The 16,816-nt window shown below is 42.2% G+C and overlaps 3 protein-coding genes across 7 annotated transcripts in view; 1 reads left to right on the top strand and 2 right to left on the bottom strand.

The window, feature by feature from the left end:
• The window catches only part of SKA2 (spindle and kinetochore associated complex subunit 2), a 976,874-nt gene that overhangs the window by 801,528 nt on the left and 158,530 nt on the right, over window positions 1-16,816 (top strand). The gene's annotated exons all lie outside the window — the stretch shown is intronic.
• On the bottom strand, window positions 1,316-5,368 carry LOC126939437 (small nuclear ribonucleoprotein G-like). Its single transcript, XM_050764813.1, has one exon. The coding sequence runs from the start codon at window positions 2,188-2,190 to the stop codon at window positions 2,002-2,004; it is 189 nt and encodes a 62-aa protein (XP_050620770.1). The 5' UTR covers window positions 2,191-5,368; the 3' UTR covers window positions 1,316-2,001.
• The window catches only part of GDPD1 (glycerophosphodiester phosphodiesterase domain containing 1), a 61,193-nt gene continuing 53,175 nt past the window's right edge, over window positions 8,799-16,816 (bottom strand). Inside the window, exons 8-10 of the mRNA XM_050764752.1 lie at window positions 14,148-14,207; window positions 11,661-11,712; window positions 8,799-10,855 (exon numbers count right to left, since the gene is read on the bottom strand). Coding sequence (XP_050620709.1) covers window positions 10,733-10,855; window positions 11,661-11,712; window positions 14,148-14,207 — 235 coding nt within the window. The 3' untranslated portion in view covers window positions 8,799-10,732. The remainder of the gene's footprint in view (window positions 10,856-11,660; window positions 11,713-14,147; window positions 14,208-16,816) is intronic.

A 16,816-nucleotide genomic window follows, 5' to 3' on the forward strand; every position in this document is an offset into this window, starting at 1 on the left:
TCTGGATTGCTTAACTAGACCATAAGAACCAAGGGCAGGAAATGTTCGGTATGATTCACAGCTGTGACTCAGGTGCTTGGCAAGGCAGGCATTCAACGAATCTAATGATTCGTTGAATAAATTACAAGCCACACAGTCTTGAAGAGATCATTGATCACATGTCCTCTCTCTCCAATATCTCCAATCTCTCCACTAGCGCCTTCTTGTTTTCACACATTTATAAGCCTCCCACATAGAACACAACTCACTTGATACCGCTGCCCTTTCAAATGTCTTGATTTTCTAATTCCTGTGAATAAGTGGCTGATTTTTACTAGCCTCATTTAGTATAACTCAGTCCTCTTGATTCCTTTGCAATATCATATCAGTTCCATCAACTATAGAGATAAATGAACCATAGTTACAGAGGCCTCCTTTTGAAACAAATGCAGGCCAGGTGCGGTGGCTCACGCCTGTAAACCCAGCACTTTGGGAGGCCAAGGAGTGTGGATTGCTCAGGAGTTTGAGACCAACCTGGGTAGCATGGCGAAGCCTCATCTCTACAAACAATACAAAAATCAGCCAAGCGTCCTGGCGCACACCTGTAGTCTCAGCTACTGTAAAGGTTGAAGTGGGAGGGTCGCTTAAGCCTAAGAGGTCAAGGCTGTAGTAAGCCATGAGGATGGCACTGCACTCCAGCCTGGGTGACAGAGAGAAACTCTGTCTCAAAAAAAAAAAAAAAAATGCAGTTATCTCTTTTCTGGCCCTTGCCTTCTTTGATCTTAGTATTCTATTTTGGGCACTGATGATAATCACCTTCTTTCTTTCTTTTTTTGAGATGGAGTCTTGCTCTGTTGCCCAGGCTGGAGTGCAGTGGCACGATCTCAGCTCACTGCAACCTCCTGAGTTCAAGCAATTCTCGTGCTGCAGCCTCCCAAGAAGCTGGGATTACAGATATGTACCACCACACCCAGCTAATTTTTTGTATTTGCAGTAGAGACCAGGTTTCACCATGTTGGTCAGGCTGGTCTTGAACTCCTGATCTCAAATGATCCGCCCACTTCAACCTCTCCAAGTGCTGCGATTACAGGCTTGAGCCACCGCGCCCAGCCTACCTTTTCTCTTAAATTCTGTTTTCGTGGGGTTGAAGACGTACTCTCCCTTGCTTCTATTTCTCAGACCACACTTTCTCTTCCTTGGACATATTTTAAACTTGACTTTCTGGGTCATTCTTTTTCCTTCTGAACTCTTCCTTCAGCTTTTTCTCTTAATTTCAATGATCAACTCTTTTGTTGATGACTTGTGAAATCACAACTGAGTTGAATGATTTCATCATATTTATTTCTGTATTTATATATTTATTTTTTTGAGACAGAGTCTTGCTCTGTTGCCCAGGTTGGAGTGCAGTGGCGCAATCTTGGCTCACTGCAAACTCCGCCTCCTGGGTTCAAGCGATTCTCCCACCTCAGCCTCCCGAGTAGCTGGGACTACAGGCACCCACCATCATGCCCGGCTAATTCTTCTATTTTTGTAAACACAGCATTTCACCACATTGGCCAGGCTAGTCTCAAACTCCTGACCCCAGGTGATCCACCCGCCTCGGCCTCCCAAATTGCTGGAATTACAGGCGTGAGCCTTCTTACCGCAATTTTGAAAAAACACTATTAACACTGGCAGATAGCATTTCAGACCTTTAAGATGAATATTTTTTATTTACACAATACACAATTTTGTGGCTTAGTGTTTACACTTAATTTTCTCATATCAGTAGATATAGAACAGTCATATTTTATAAGGATCTGTCACAATTTATTTAACCAGTCCCTTGTTTTTGGGTTTTGTTGTTGTTGTTGTTGTTGACTATTATGAAAGTTTGTTTAACAAAATGTCTAATGTGAAAATGTACGTGACCTAATTTTTACATCATAGTAAAACAGGCCCTATGGAGAGAGGGCATGGGTTTCCCTGCTGAACAGCCATTATTTTTACTCATTCCAAGGCTTCTAACATGGTACTATTTCCTCATATTACCACCGTTCCATTATTGTTCTGTTGCCCACTAGTCGCCATCTCCACACATTCATCTATCACAAGATTCATAAAGGGATCAAATCTCCACAATATTTCTTGGACATGTCTGCCACCATTTAATTTCAATGATAATTTCTTGTTCATAAATTTTTTCAACTGGGGAGGGTGAGCTTTTCTCATGGTGTCTGCTCTGTGGGCTCACAGATGCCTTGGAATGGAATGCACTGCCTCTCTCACTGTTTTGTTTCTGTTTTTTGTTTGTTTGTTTGTTTTGAGACAGAGCCTCGCTGTGTTGGCCAGGCTGGAGGACAGTGGTGCGATCTCGGCTCACTGCAACCTCCACCTCCCAGGTTCAAGCAATTCTCCTGCCTCAGCCTCCCAAGTAGCTACAGGAGCCCGCCACCACGCACGGCTAATTTTTTTGTTTTGTATTTTTAGTAGAGACAGGGTTTCACTATGTTGACCAGGCTGGTCTTCAACTCCTGACCTCATGATCCGCCTGCCTTGGCCTCCCAAAGTGCTGGGATTATAGGCATGAGCCACCATGCCCGGCCTTCCTCACTGTTTTTTGTTTTGTTTTGTTTTGTTTTGTTTGAGATGAAGTCTCATTCTGTCACCCAGGCTGGAGTGCACTGGTGTGATCTTGGCTCACTGCAACCTCCGCCTCCCAGGAGGTTCAAGCGATTCTCATGCCTCAGCCTCCCAAGGAGCTGGGACTACAGGCCTGTACCACCACACCCATCTGAATTGTTTTTGTATGTTTAGTAGAGATGGGGTTTCACCATGTTGGCTGGTCTGGAACTCCTGGCTTCAAGTGATTTGCCCGCCTCAGCCTCCCAAAGTGCTGGGATTACAGGTGTGACCCACCATGCCTGGCGTAACCAGTCCTTCAATGTTGTATATTTAGGTTGTTTCCAATTTTTCATTCTGCATGTGTATCTTTGGACATTCATCCTGTTTTTTTCTTGGAATATTATTCCTGGCAGTGGAATTTCTGATGAAAGGATGTGTTTGAAGGTACTGTCAAATCTATCCTCTAAGTGTTCTGCCAAGGCCGGGTGTTGTAGCTCACACCTATAATCCCAACACTTTGTGAGGCTGAGGTGGGCAGATGACTTGAGTCCAGGAGTTTAAGACCAGCCTCGGCAACATAGCAAAACCCTGTCTCTACAAAAAAAAAAATACAAAAATTAGCCGGCATGGTGGTACATACCTGTAGTCCCAGCTACTCGTGGGTCTGAGGTGGAAGGATTGCTTGATTCCAGGAGGCAGAGGTTGCAGTGAGCTGTGATCATGCCACTGCACTTCAGTCTGGGCAACAGAGAAAGACTCTGTCTTAAAAAAAAAAGGGGGGGGCGGGTGGAGGGGTGGGCTCTGTCGATTTATATTCCTACCAACAGTTTATGAGTGCTTGTTCTCCTATCCTCTCACCAACACTCATTCTTGCCTACCTGAGAGTCGGGAATTGGTATCATATTCATTATCATTTCATTTTGTAAGTCTTTTATTATGAAGGAGGTTAAACATTTTTCATGTTTCTTGGCCATCGACACTTGTGAATTAGCTGTTATATCCTATGCCTGTCTCTCACCTCTCCTTCCCCACCCATTGGTTGTTCTTGAGAAGTTTCTGACCAGAAAAAAAAAAAAAAAATCATAAAACATTAAGGGAACTGACTGACTTTTTTAAAGGCTTAGAGTGAGTTATCAGGGAAGGAAGGGAGGGAAGAAGAAAGAGAGGAAGAGGAGGGGAGAGAGGGAGGTTCTAAAGTCCAGAGGGGAAAAATCTTAGATCAAAGATTACAAACGCAAAAAAGGTTTTTTTTTTTGCAGAAAATTCCTATTTCAAATCAATTTTATGTGGAACTCATATACAAAACAGAAAAAAATGGAGCAGCTTTCATCAAAGTGAGAATGGGTAACCTGCTACACCTGCTCAGCCTCCTCTTGCCTGGGAGAGGCTATCCAGGACCTGCCTTGTTATTTTAAGACTTTAAAAAACTAAATTTTAAAACTACTCAACAAACAAGACTAATGTACTTGTATTCTTTTCATAAATAATGCGATGAGTTAAAATTATGCCTGTTTTGGCTGGGCGCAGTGGTTCATGCCTGTAATCCCAGCACTTTGGGAGTCTGAGGCAGGTGCATCACTTGAGGTCAAGAGTTCGAGACCAGCCTGGCCAACATGGTGAAAGCGCATCTTCACTAAAAGTATAAAAATTAGCCAGGTGTGGTGCTGTGTGCCTGTAGTCCCAGCTACTTGGGAGTCTGAAGCAAGAGAATCGCTTGAATATAGGAGCAGAGGTTGCAGTGAGCCAAGATCGCACCATTGCACTCCAGCCTGGGAGACAGAGTAAGACTCCATCTCAAAAAAAAATAAAAAAAATTATGTCTGTTTTGATAGAGCTGTCTACTTTTGAAAGAAAAAGGCATAAATGAGATCATTTGTTATGTTGTACATTATCATTCCATCTCACTAGGGTATGAACCCATGCTATTCACAACCTAGGCATCTGGTGGCATGGTACTATTCAAATTGCAAGTAGAATACTGAGAAGCAACTAATATCACCTCTAAAGAGCAACTTTGCAAATTCATACCTATGAAGTACAGGAAATTCCTAAATCTATTCCTCCAGATTTAGCCTTTCAGCCAAGGACTAATATGTCTAAAGCATAGCCACTCAAACTTCTTTTTGCTCTTTCAAACTCAAGTGCACCCACATTCATCATCTTTACCACCACATTGTTTCCCTTCTCCAGTTCCCCATTTTTTTTTTTTTTTTTTTTTTTTTTGCAGCTTTGTGACTTTCCCTTCTTCTTTTAAGCTTATCCAGTCACTAGCTCTTATTATTTTTTCCCTTTTTATTTTTTTATTTTTTTTTTGAGGCGGAGTCTCGCTCTGTCGCCCAGGCTGGAGTGCAGTGGCCGGATCTCAGCTCACTGCAAGCTCCGCCTCCCGGGTTTACGCCATTCTCCTGCCTCAGCCTCCTGAGTAGCTGGGACTACAGGCGCCCGCCACCTCGCCTGGCTAGTTTTTTGTATTTTTTTTAGTAGAGACGGGGTTTCACCGTGTTAGCCAGGATGGTCTCGATCTCCTGACCTTGTGATCCGCCCGTCTCGGCCTCCCAAAGTGCTGGGATTACAGGCTTGAGCCACCGCGCCCGGCCTATTTTTTCCCTTTTTAAATTTTTATTTATTGAGATGGAGTTTCGCTCTTGTTGCCCAAGCTGGAATGCAATGCCATGGTCTTGGCTCACTGCAACCTCCGCTTCCTGGGTTCAAGTGATTCTCCTACCTCAGCCTCCAGAGTAGCTGGGATTACAGGCGCCCACCACCATGCCCTGATAATTTTTTTTTTTTTTTTTTTTTTTTGAGACGGAGTCTCCCTCTGTCGCCCAGCCCAGGCTGGAGTGCAGTGGTGCGATCTCGGCTCACTGCAAGCTCCGCCTCCCGGGTTCACGCCATTCTCCTGCCTCAGCCTCCCGAGTAGCTGGGACTACAGGCGCCCACAACCGCGCCCGGCTAATTTTTTGTATTTTTAGTAGAGACGGGGTTTCACCGTGGTCTCGATCTCCTGACCTTGTGATCCGCCCGCCTCGGCCTCCCAAAGTGCTGGGATTACAGGCGTGAGCCACCGCGCCCGGCGATAATTTTTATATTTTTAGTACAGACAGGGTTTCACCATGTTGGTCAACCTGGCCTCGAACTCCTGACCTCAGATGATCCACCTGTCTTGGCCTCCCAAAGTGCTGGGATTACAGGCGTGAGCCACTGTGCCTGGCCTAATTTTTCCTTTACAGAGACACATAGATTTATTGTTTTCCTACTTATGTTACCATGTCTGTCTGTCTTTCTTTTTCTTTCTTTTCTTTCTTTCTTTCTTTCTCTCTCTCTCTTTCCTTCCTTCCTTCCCTCCCTTCCCTCCCTCCTTTCTTCTTTTCCTTTTCTTTCCCTCCCTCCCTCCCTTCCTTCCTTCCTTCCTTTGTTTCGAGATGGAGCCTTGCTCTGTCGCCCAGGCTGCAGTGCAGCAGCGTCATCTTGGCTCACTGCAACCTCCACCTCCTGGGTTCAAGTGATTCTCCTGCCTCAGCCTCCCAAGTAGCTGGGACTACAGGCGCGTGCCACCACGCCTGGCTACTTTTTTGTATTTTTAGTAGAGACGGAGTTTTACTGTGTTAGCTGGGATGGTCTCCATCTCCTGACCTCAGCCTCCCAAAATGCTGGGATTACAGGAGTGAGCCACCATGCCTGGCCTTTTTTCCTTTTTGAGACAGAGTCTCACTCTATTGCCCAGGCTGGAGTGCAGCAGTGCCATCTCAATTCACTGCAACTTCCGCCTCCAGGGTTCAAGCAATTCTTGTGCCTCAATTCTTGTGTAATCCTGAGTAGTTGGGATTACAGGTATGCGCCACCACACCTGGCTAATTTTTTTTTTTTTTTTTCAGTAGAGACGGGGTTTTGCCATGTTGGCCAGGCTGGTCTTGAACTCCTGGCCTCAAGTTATCTCCCTGCCTCGGCCTCCCAAAGTGCTGGAATTACAGACGTGAGCCACTGCACCTGGCCACCAAATTTTTATGCAATCTAATGGCAATTTAGATTTATATGAACCTGTTTAGACTTCTGACCTGGTTTCTGGACTGTTCTCTGCTCTAGGCTTGTATTTTTCTTTCAGATTATAGGATGATCAACTTTCCAAACATTAATTTTTCAATGCTATCTAAATGAGGCACAGAAAATGTCTTAGTATGCTCCCAGCATTTTGATTTCCTCTCTGACGCTTGCAACTGACTTCTTTAGTTCTGCTTTTGTTTTGGGGCCTGGTTACAGACTGTTCTTTACATTTTTCTTTTGGGACTGAAATCATTATGTCGTATTATTGCCTAGCAGTTTTGGTTCTTGTTTTTATTGCCTCAAGTTTAGCCATCTACTTGAGCTTTATGACTTTCAGTTTAGAACAAACTCTTCAACCTGGCATTCATGGCCACCCTTGACTTGTCACTCTTATCTATTGCAGAATCTCTTTTGATTTTTTTTTCAATGGATTTTTTCTGGGGTCACCATGTTGCATAACTTTAGGCAAAATCATTGATTATATTATATGTTAATGGTTTCCCATACTGGAGCATACTATGATTTATGATTTATGTTCTGTTTTCTCAACCCATCACAGCCATTCTTTTTTCACAGTGTGGCCATGAGATGACTCCCTATAGTCCTGCCCCACTCCTCAATTTCTAGAACTGACCCTTGCCAGAAATTAGAGCTTTAAGAAATTCTGAGGCCGGGCACATTGGCTTGTGCCTGTAATCCCAGCACTTTGGGAGGCCAAGGTGGGCAGATTGCTTGAGCCATGGGCAACATGGCTCAACCTCGTCTTTACAAAAAAACACAAAAATTAGCAGGGTGTGGTGGTGTACTCCTGTAGTGGCAGCTATTCAGGAGGCTGAGGTGGCTGAGGTAGGAAGATCACCGGAGCCAGGGAGATTGGGGCTACAGTGAGTGGAGACTGAGCGACTGCACTCCAGCTGGGGTGGCAGAGCAAAACCCTGTCTCTCTTTTTTTTTTTTTTTTTTTTTTTTTTTTGAGATGGAGCTTCGCTCTTGTTGCTCAGGCTGGAGTGCAATGGCATGATCTTGGCTCACTGCAACCTCTGCCTCCCAGTTTCAAGCGATTCTCCTGCCTCAGCCTCCTGAGTAGCTGGGATTACAGGCATGTGCCACCACGCCTGGCTAATTTTGTATTTTTAGAAGAGACAGGGTTTCTCCATGTTGGTCAGGCTGATCTCAAACTTCTGATCTCAGGTGATTCGCCCACTTCAGCCTCCCAAAGTGCTGAGATGACAGGCATGAGCCATGGTGCCTGACTGTGTCTCTAAAAACAAACAAACATGATGCCCCTATCAGAAAGCAGAATTCGGATGTTAACTGAATGATGATCAACTTCCTTGTTATAAATTACTATGTTTTTATTAAGAAAATTAAAGTCACCTTGACTATAAAAATCACCAAACTTTTTTTTTTTTTTTTTTTTTTTTTTTTTTGAGACGGAGTCTCGCTCTGTCCCCCCCCAGGCTGGAGTGCAGTGGCTGGATCTCGGCTCACTGCAAGCTCCACCTCCCGGGTTCACGCCATTCTCCTGCCTCAGCCTCCCGAGTAACTGGGACTACAGGCGCCCACCACCTCGCCCGGCTAGTTTTTTTGTATTTTTTTTAGTAGAGACGGGGTTTCACCGTGTTAGCCAGGATGGTCTCGATCTCCTGACCTCGTGATCCGCCCGTCTCGGCCTCCTAAAGTGCTGGGATTACAGGCTTGAGCCACCGCGCCCGGCCAAAAACCACCAAACTTTTGAAACATTATTTTCCAAACATCTTTACCTTGTTAGGTACTTTATCTTCTACTGGTTTACGTAAGATATAAGCTGGCCCTTTAATATGATCTCCTCTGAATCATAACAAAGCAAAATTTAGAAAGGAGAAATAACAAAAAGAATTCCATCAAAGATGATCAAAATGATCCCTAGCAGCTATAACCATAAGTTACAATAAGTGAAATTGAAAATGACTGATTCAATGGATTATCCGCCCAAGTTATTTGTTCAAATGCCAAGAAGTAACTTTCTTACCATAAAAGTGTTTCCATATTTTCTTTTATTTTTACTAGAGCGAAATCTCAGGTGCATTTATTATTCATATGATTAAAGCATCACCTCATTAAATTCTGCAAAAAAAAAATATCTACAAAGCATATTTGGAACTAAAACTGAAAAAAAAAATGAAGAACCCTTACTTTGTTCTTGGAAAATTTATTTCAGTTTAAACAACAAAGCAAATGATATTTATGTCATCTAGGGACAGATGGGGGAGTACAGTCATTCTTCATAGCTGTTTCATTGCCAAACTCCAAATGAGAGACGTAATCTAGGTAAAAGACACTTATTATTCCAGGTTACATTTACCTCACAATCTGAGATCATGAAAATTAGTCAAATATATTAGAAACAGATGTACACGAAGTCTCTTCAGATAAACTGAGAAAGCGATGTCTAATGCTTTGGAAAATTCTGTTTCTACTTAGTACTCAGATTAATGAATTTTAAAGATCAGGAACATCTTTATGGGGGTTCATAAGTGTTAGGAACAATCATATGCACTTTCATCAGTTTAATATAATTATTAGGATTCAAGATGGTATTTAAAATCTAGATGTAGGCTCAGTTAGTCAATGCCAAAAGTGAAAATCTTACATTTTTTTAGAGGAAACACAAAAATAGAACTATTTGGATCTTGTCTTAATTTATAACTGATAAGTTCATTTTTAATGCTTAAAAAAATGGACATGGTAGAATTGTTACACACCTGAATAAAGGTCTCAAATAGAATGTTCCATTAACAACATCAACTCAGAAATCTAATTCACTCTACAGATTTTATTTCTGATCAACTAATCAACTTTTATTTTCTTGAGTCTGACTGCTGCTAATTATGTATAACTTGCCAGATAACTACACATCACTGATTTCCAAGCTTTTTCCATTTTATTTTTCCCCTTTAACTAAGATGCACCTAGAAATAACAAGACACTAACAAATAGCTGCAGTGGCCTTCAAAATTTCTTTTACTGGCCAGACGCAGTGGTTCACACCTGTAATCCCAGGACTCTGAGAGGCCGAGGTGGGTGGATCACCTGAGGTCAGGAGTTCGAGACCAGTCTGGCCAACATGGCAAAACCCTGTCTCTACTAAAAATACAAAAATTAGCTGGGCGTGGTAGTGGGCACCTGTAATCCCAGCTACTCAGGAGGCAGAGGCAGGAGAATAGCTGGAACCTGGGAGGCAGAGGTTGCAGTGAGCCAAGATGGTGCCACTGCACTCCAGCCTCGGCAACAAAGGAAGACTCCATGTCAAAAAAAAAAAAAAATTCTTTTACTAACTAACTGATTGTATTCCAGTGAAGGCTAATGCCATTTTTGTGTGTGTGTGTGTGTGTGACAGAGTCTCACTCTGTCTCCCAGGTTGGAGTGCAGTGGTGCTATCTTGGCTCACTACAGCCTCTGCCTCCCAGGTTCAAGCAATTCTCGTGCCTCAGCCTTAAGAGCTGCTGGGATGACAGACATGTACCACCACGCCTGGCTAATTTTTGTATTTTTGGTAGAGATGGGGTTTTGCCATGTTGGTCAGGCTGGTCTTAAACTCCTGACTTCAGATGATCTGCCTGCCTCAGTCTTCCAAAGTGCTGGGATTACAGGCGTGAGCCACCCACTCAGCCCAATGCCAAATGTATCCAACAGTCTTTGATTCCAGAATTACTTATAATAGAACACTACATCATCTACAGAAATCTTGATCAATAACCTAGATAACCTAGTTTCTAGATTATTGATCAAGATTTCTATAGATGATGTAGTATGTACATTTCTGTGTATGTTATTAATCAAGATTTCTGTGTAAGATCTAGAAACTAAAATGCATATTAAGAAATTAAAACTTACATCTCATAACCAATTATCTTTCTAAACAATTTACAAACATAAAATATATAATATTATTTAAAATAAATATACATATAATATATAGTTTCTACATTCTCATACAGGCTTAAAAATGAGGTAATAAAAACTGATTAAACCTTTTACCATTCTGGAAATGGCTTAGGGAAATGATGATGAAATTTTTTTTCTTAGGTCTTCATTTTTTCCTTCAACACTTCTAAGTACCTCTTTTTCTATGCTGAAAAGTTATGCAAAAAATCCTTAAGCTTTGTTGGATAGTCTGTCATCACCCCAGTTGCTCCCAAATCGAAAGCTCTTTTGTATTCTTGTTCTTCGTTTAATACCCAAATATACACCTGAAAATTAGAAGTGTGAGAAGGATGAGAAGAAATGTTAAAATAGAAAATTATTTTTATAACAGTATTTATCCACTACAATCTTGGTACATTTAGAAATAACCTTTTAAAGCTATCATTTAAATAAATCATTAGATCCTTTTTTAAAAGTTCACTTTGTTCCTTACAGGAATGAGGGGTGTTAAAAAAAAATTCACAGTGCTTATTAAATATACACTCTCCTGGCTGGGCGCAGTGGCTCACGCCTGTAATTCCAGCACTTTGGGAGGTCAAGGCGGGTGGATCATCTGAGGTCAGGAGTTCGAGATCTGCCTGGCCAACATGGCAAAACCCAGTCTCTACTAAAAATACAAAAATTAGCCAGGTGTGGTGGTGCGCGCCTATAATCCCAGCTACTTAGTAGGCTGAGGCATGAGAATCGCTTGAACCGGGGAGGTGGAGGTTGCAGTGAGTCAAGACTGCACCACTGCACTCTAGCCTGGGTGACACAGCGAGACTCCATCTCAAAAAAAATAAAATAAAATAAAATAAAATAAATATATATATATACACACACACACACACAAACACTGGCCCACCTCTCTGGCAACAGCTATTCTGTACATAAGAGGAATCTAGATCCAGAAATGCCAATGCTTTATTGCTAACTGTATAGGAAGAGCTTAAGGTCCTCATTTGTGGATCAGTAAAGCAGCAGTATCAGAGTCAAGGGCCAAACTAAGTCAGTTAAAAGTTCTTGCCCTTTATATTTGTGTTAAACTGGTGAGCTATGCTGCTTCCAAAATGCATCATTCCAGAAACTTACTTGAATGCCTCGAGCAGTTAGGTGGTCAAACAAAGCTTTCCTCATTAGTAAGCTAGAAAAGAAAAAGCATAAATGATTTAGGAATCTAGTCTTTAGTCCTAATTTAGTCAATTTAGAGTTTAGTAATTCCTAGTTAATTTAATCCCAATGCTTCAGCAATAAAAGAAATGGTCTCAAGTAATAATGGCTGTTGGGAATTAATTTATGTCTTAATTGCTGGATCTCCTTTCATTGCAGGCTGCTGGTTGGTGGACAACCAGAACCTCCTTTCTACTCCTTACTGCTACCAGATCTGTCGGAGACCCATTCTTGTTGACACAGCTCAATAGAAAAGAGGCTGCCTCATTTTCACTGCTGAAGAAGGAGAAAGAGCTGGCTTTCCTTTCTTACTATTAATATGTGTTCCTAACTTTCCAAGTTAAAATAAGTCAACAAATGCAGGTCAATTTCTATAGCATCATAGTTCATTACACAATGGATTAGTCTTTTGTAAGCTATGTTAGAAGCATTATGTCCATTAATTACACTATCCTATGTCTAGGGAAAAAAACATTTTTTTGTTCCAAGTAACTCACTGATAAGTGAACTTTCAAAATACAAATCTCTTGAGCAAGATAGGAATTCACTGCGCTGGAAAGACATTATTTCTATTCTGTTATGTCTATTAGAATGATTAAATAACAGAAACTAGAAATCATGTGCTTTTGACACAAATTAAAAATGCATCTTGTCAGTTAATAGGGTTGAAAAAAGAAAAAAAATGCATCCTGGTTTTACATGAGCACAAAAAAAAGGCATCCTTGAAAAACTAGAGCTTAAATCGAGAATAAAGCAAAAAAGAATAAACACTGACACAGAGAAAAGATAAAACTAATTGTTTAGGACTCTTTGAAAAAGGTGTTAAGGCTGGGTGCGGTGGCTCACACCTGCAATCCCAGCACTTTGGGAGGCTGAGGTGGGCAGATCACTTGAGGTCAGGAGTTCAAAACCAACCTGGCCAACATGGTGAAACCTTGTCTCTACTAAAAAATACAAAAATTAGCCAGGCATGGTGGCAGGAGCCTATGGTTCCAGCTACTCAGGAAGCTGAGGCAGAAGAATCACTTGAACCCTGGAAGCGGTGAGCCAAGATCACACCACTGCACTCCCTGGATGACAGAGCAAGACTCCGTCTCAAAAAAAAATAATAATAATTTTAAAAAATAATAAAATAAGAAAAGAAAAAGGCATTAAATAATAAAAAGTTGTGATTTGGGACTATTAAAATATTTAAGCATGTCGGGCGCGGTGGCTCAAGCCTGTAATCCCAGCACTTTGGGAGGCCGAGACGGGCGGATCACGAGGTCAGGAGATCAAGACCATCCTGGCTAACACGGTGAAACCCCGTCTCTACTAAAAAATACAAAAAACTAGCCGGGCGAGGTGGCGGGCGCCTGTAGTCCCAGCTACACGGGAGGCTGAGGCAGGAGAATGGTGTAAACCCGGGAGGCGGTGCTTGCAGTGAGCCGAGATCCGGCCACTGCACTCCAGCCCGGGCGACAGAGCGAGACTCCGTCTCAAAAAAAAAAAAAAAAAAAAAAAAAAAAAAAAAAATTTAAGCATTCAAGGTTCCATCTTTTTTTTTTTTTTTTTTTTTTTTTTTTTTTTTTTGAGACGGAGTCTCGCTCTGTCGCCCAGGCTGGAGTGCAGTGGCCTGATCTCAGCTCACTGCAAGCTCCGCCTCCCAGGTTCACGCCATTCTCCTGCCTCAGCCTCCCGAGTAGCTGGGACTACAGGCGCCCGCCACCTCGCCCGGCTAGTTTTTTGTAGTTTTAGTAGAGACGGGGTTTCACTGTGTTCACCAGGATGGTCTCGATCTCCTGACCTCGTGATCCACCCGTCTCGGCTTCCCAAAGTGCTGGGATTACAGGCTTGAGCCACCGCGCCCGGCCTCAAGGTTCCATCTTAAAGCAAAATATAGTACAATTATTTTGTGATTTTTACTAAAATTAAACTCAACATGTCTAAATTAAGGCATTTTCTTTAAAGTTGATATCCACTCTATAGGTGAGATTTCCTTTCTGCTAAGTCTTGGTGCAGAGCAGATTTTTCTGAGAAACGTGCTGTAGGCAACATATACTTTTATATATATGGTGTTGTTACACGTCTTTTCACCATGCTTGGTGGAAACAGCAAGTAAGAAAAAGGGAATGGTTCTTTAACCTAGTTCTGCTACTAACTAGGTAGACAACCCCAAGTAAATAATTTAACTGGGTATATGGTGGCTCAGTTTTCTCATGAAGTTGGACGAGATTATCTCTCAAGATTCTTCCTAAGGTTTTGTGATTAGTAATTAAGATATTTCTAAATGATTCATACACATTTTACATAGCAGGTACTCAATTTGCCCTTGTTATAAATTACATGTGGAAAGCTTGCACTAAATTTTAAGGGTAGTATTTAATAGCTGAAGCAATAACTTGCATATTAAGAAATTAAAATTCTTACAGATCAGAAAGCCAGATGAGAAATTTCTGACTTCTGGACATGGTGTGTGGTTCTTTTAGCCTAGGGTAAAATAAAGTTTGAATTACAAATTAGAAACACAGAAATATATCAGTGTGATGAAACAGATTCGAAAATGAAAACAGTGCCTTGTACTTTGTATATTCTCAAAAATATTTGTAAAAAGGACAAAAATAAAACAAAGGCCAGTTGGGTTCTGTTTGCACTGGTCTCAAGCTAACTTTTTGCCATCCCTATTCAAAAGTTAAAAATAAATACATAAATAAATACATAAATAAATACATAAATAAATAAACAAATACTGTCTTTCCAGAGACCCTGGTGCCCTAGGCTCATATCTCCTTTCTTTTTTGGTGAAATCTTTCTCCTGCTTTGTCTGCTACAATTTAGTATGTGGCAGATTTAAACATATAACAGAACTGTATTATAGATTAAAGTAAGCTGGCCGGGCGCGGTGGCTCACGCCTGTAATCCCAGCACTTTGGGAGGCCGAGGCGGGCGGATCACAAGGTCAGGAGATCGAGACCACGGTGAAACCCCGTCTCTACTAAAAATACAAAAAATTAGCCGGGCGCGGTTGTGGGCGCCTGTAGTCCCAGCTACTCGGGAGGCTGAGGCAGGAGAATGGCGTGAACCTGGGAGGCGGAGCTTGCAGTGAGCTGAGATCCGGCCACTGCACTCCAGCCTGGGCCACAGAGCGAGACTCCGTCTCAAAAAAAAAAAAAAAAAAAAAAAAAAAAGATTAAAGTAAGCTGTTTACCATGTGTTTTCCTTTCCTTTAAAATATCTGTAGGCCGGCCGGGCGCGGTAGCTCACGCCTGTAATCCCAGCACTTTGGGAGGCCAAGATGGGCAGATCACGAGGTCAGGAGATCGAGACTATCCCGGCTAACACGGTGAAACCCCGTCTCTACTAAAAATACAAAAAATTAGCCAGGCATGGTGACGGGTGCCTGTAGTCCCAGCTACTTGGGAAACTGAGGCAGGAGAATGGAGTGAACCTGGGAGGCAGAGCTTGCAGTAATCCAAGATCGCGCCACTGCACTCCAGCCTGGGCGACAGAGTGAGACTCTGTCTCAAAAAAAAAAAAAAAAAAAAAAAAAATTCTGTAGGCCAGGCACGGTGGCTCATGTGTGTAATCCCAGCACTTTGGGAGGCTGAGGCTGGTGCATCACCTGAGGTCAGAAGTTCCAGACCAGCCTGGCCAACATGGCGAAACCCCGTCTCTACTAAAAACATAAAAATTAGCCAGGCATGGTGGCATACGCCTGTAACCCCAGTTACTTAGGAGCCTGAGGCAGGAGAATCGCTTGAACCCAGCAGGCAGAGGTTGCAGTGAACCAAGATTGTGCCACTGCACTCCAGCCTGGGCGACAAAGTGAAACACTGTCTCAAAAAAAAAAAAAAATGTACTAAATAAAGTACAAGTCCTTTTTTCCATAACTCTGGCCCCAGTGGAAAGTCCTGGTTGCAATTTCAGGAATCTTAGGGATTTAGTAGCTCAAATACTGACTACCTCATTAAACAATCACTATATTGTCTTAGAAAATATCCACTGTCTTCCATAGAAGTATTAAAACACACAAAAGATATCCTACTTGTGTCTTAATCCATAATCAGTTTCTCTAAAAACTTTTAGAGAAAATATTAATTCCATGGAGTTTGTTCTTAGGTCTGTATTTCAGCAATATTTGCTTCTAAAAGGAACACATGAAGATAAATACAGAGCAAACAGTCCACTCCAGGCCAGATGAAAGCTAAGTACTTTAGGAATAAATGTTTTATTTATTTATTTAGAGGCAAAGTCTTGCTCTGTCGCCCAGTCTGGAGTGCAATGGTGCAATCTCGGCTCACTGCAACCCCCACCTCCCGGGTTCAAGCGATTCTCCTGCCTCAGACTCCTGAGCAGCTGGGATTACAGATGTGCGCCACCATGCCCAGCTAATTTTGTATTTTTAGTAGAGATGGAGTTTCACCATGTTGGCCAGGCTGGTATGGAACTCCTGACCTCAGATGATCCTCCTGCCTCCGCTTCCCAAAGTGCTGAGATTACAGGCAGGAGCTCCTGGCCCGGCCAGGAATAAATGTTTAGGGATAATTTTAATCTAGCAAATAAAATAGGGTTTTTTTTTTTTTTTTTTTTTTTTTGGTAGACAAGAAGTGTTTTCTATTGTTTTGTCTGAGAAACAGCCACAAAGACTATTCATAAATATAATTTAGGAATAAATAAACATGTTCATCACTAAGATACTGAAATTGGAAAACAGGCATGAAATAGAAGTTGAGCACAAGAGTACTGACTAAATTGTTTTTCTTTTCTTTTTGTTTTTTTTTGAGATGCAGTCTTGCTCTGTCGCCCAGGTTACAGTGCAGCAATCTTGACTCATTGCAACCTCCGCCTCTGGGGTTCAAGTGACTCTCCTGCCTCAGCCTCCTGAGTAACTGGGATTCTAGGTGCCCACCACCCTGCCCGGCTAATTTATGTATTTTTAGTAGAGAAGGGGTTTCACCATGTTGGCCAGGCTGGTCTCGAACTCCTGACCTCCCATAGTGCTGGGATTACAAGCATGAGCCACCACGCCCAGCCAATTGTTTTTATTTTTTTTTCTTTTCTTTTTTTTTTTTGAGAAGGAGTCTCGCTCTGTTGCCCAG

This window comes from Macaca thibetana, chromosome 16 (genome assembly GCF_024542745.1).
Source record: "Macaca thibetana thibetana isolate TM-01 chromosome 16, ASM2454274v1, whole genome shotgun sequence".
Classification (NCBI taxonomy): domain Eukaryota; kingdom Metazoa; phylum Chordata; class Mammalia; order Primates; family Cercopithecidae; genus Macaca; species Macaca thibetana.

What these genes read in the sequence shown, in the direction of transcription:
- LOC126939437 (XM_050764813.1), bottom strand. Translation starts at nt 2,190, where the DNA reads ATGAGAAAAGCTCACCCTCCCCAGTTGAAAAAATTTATGAACAAGAAA.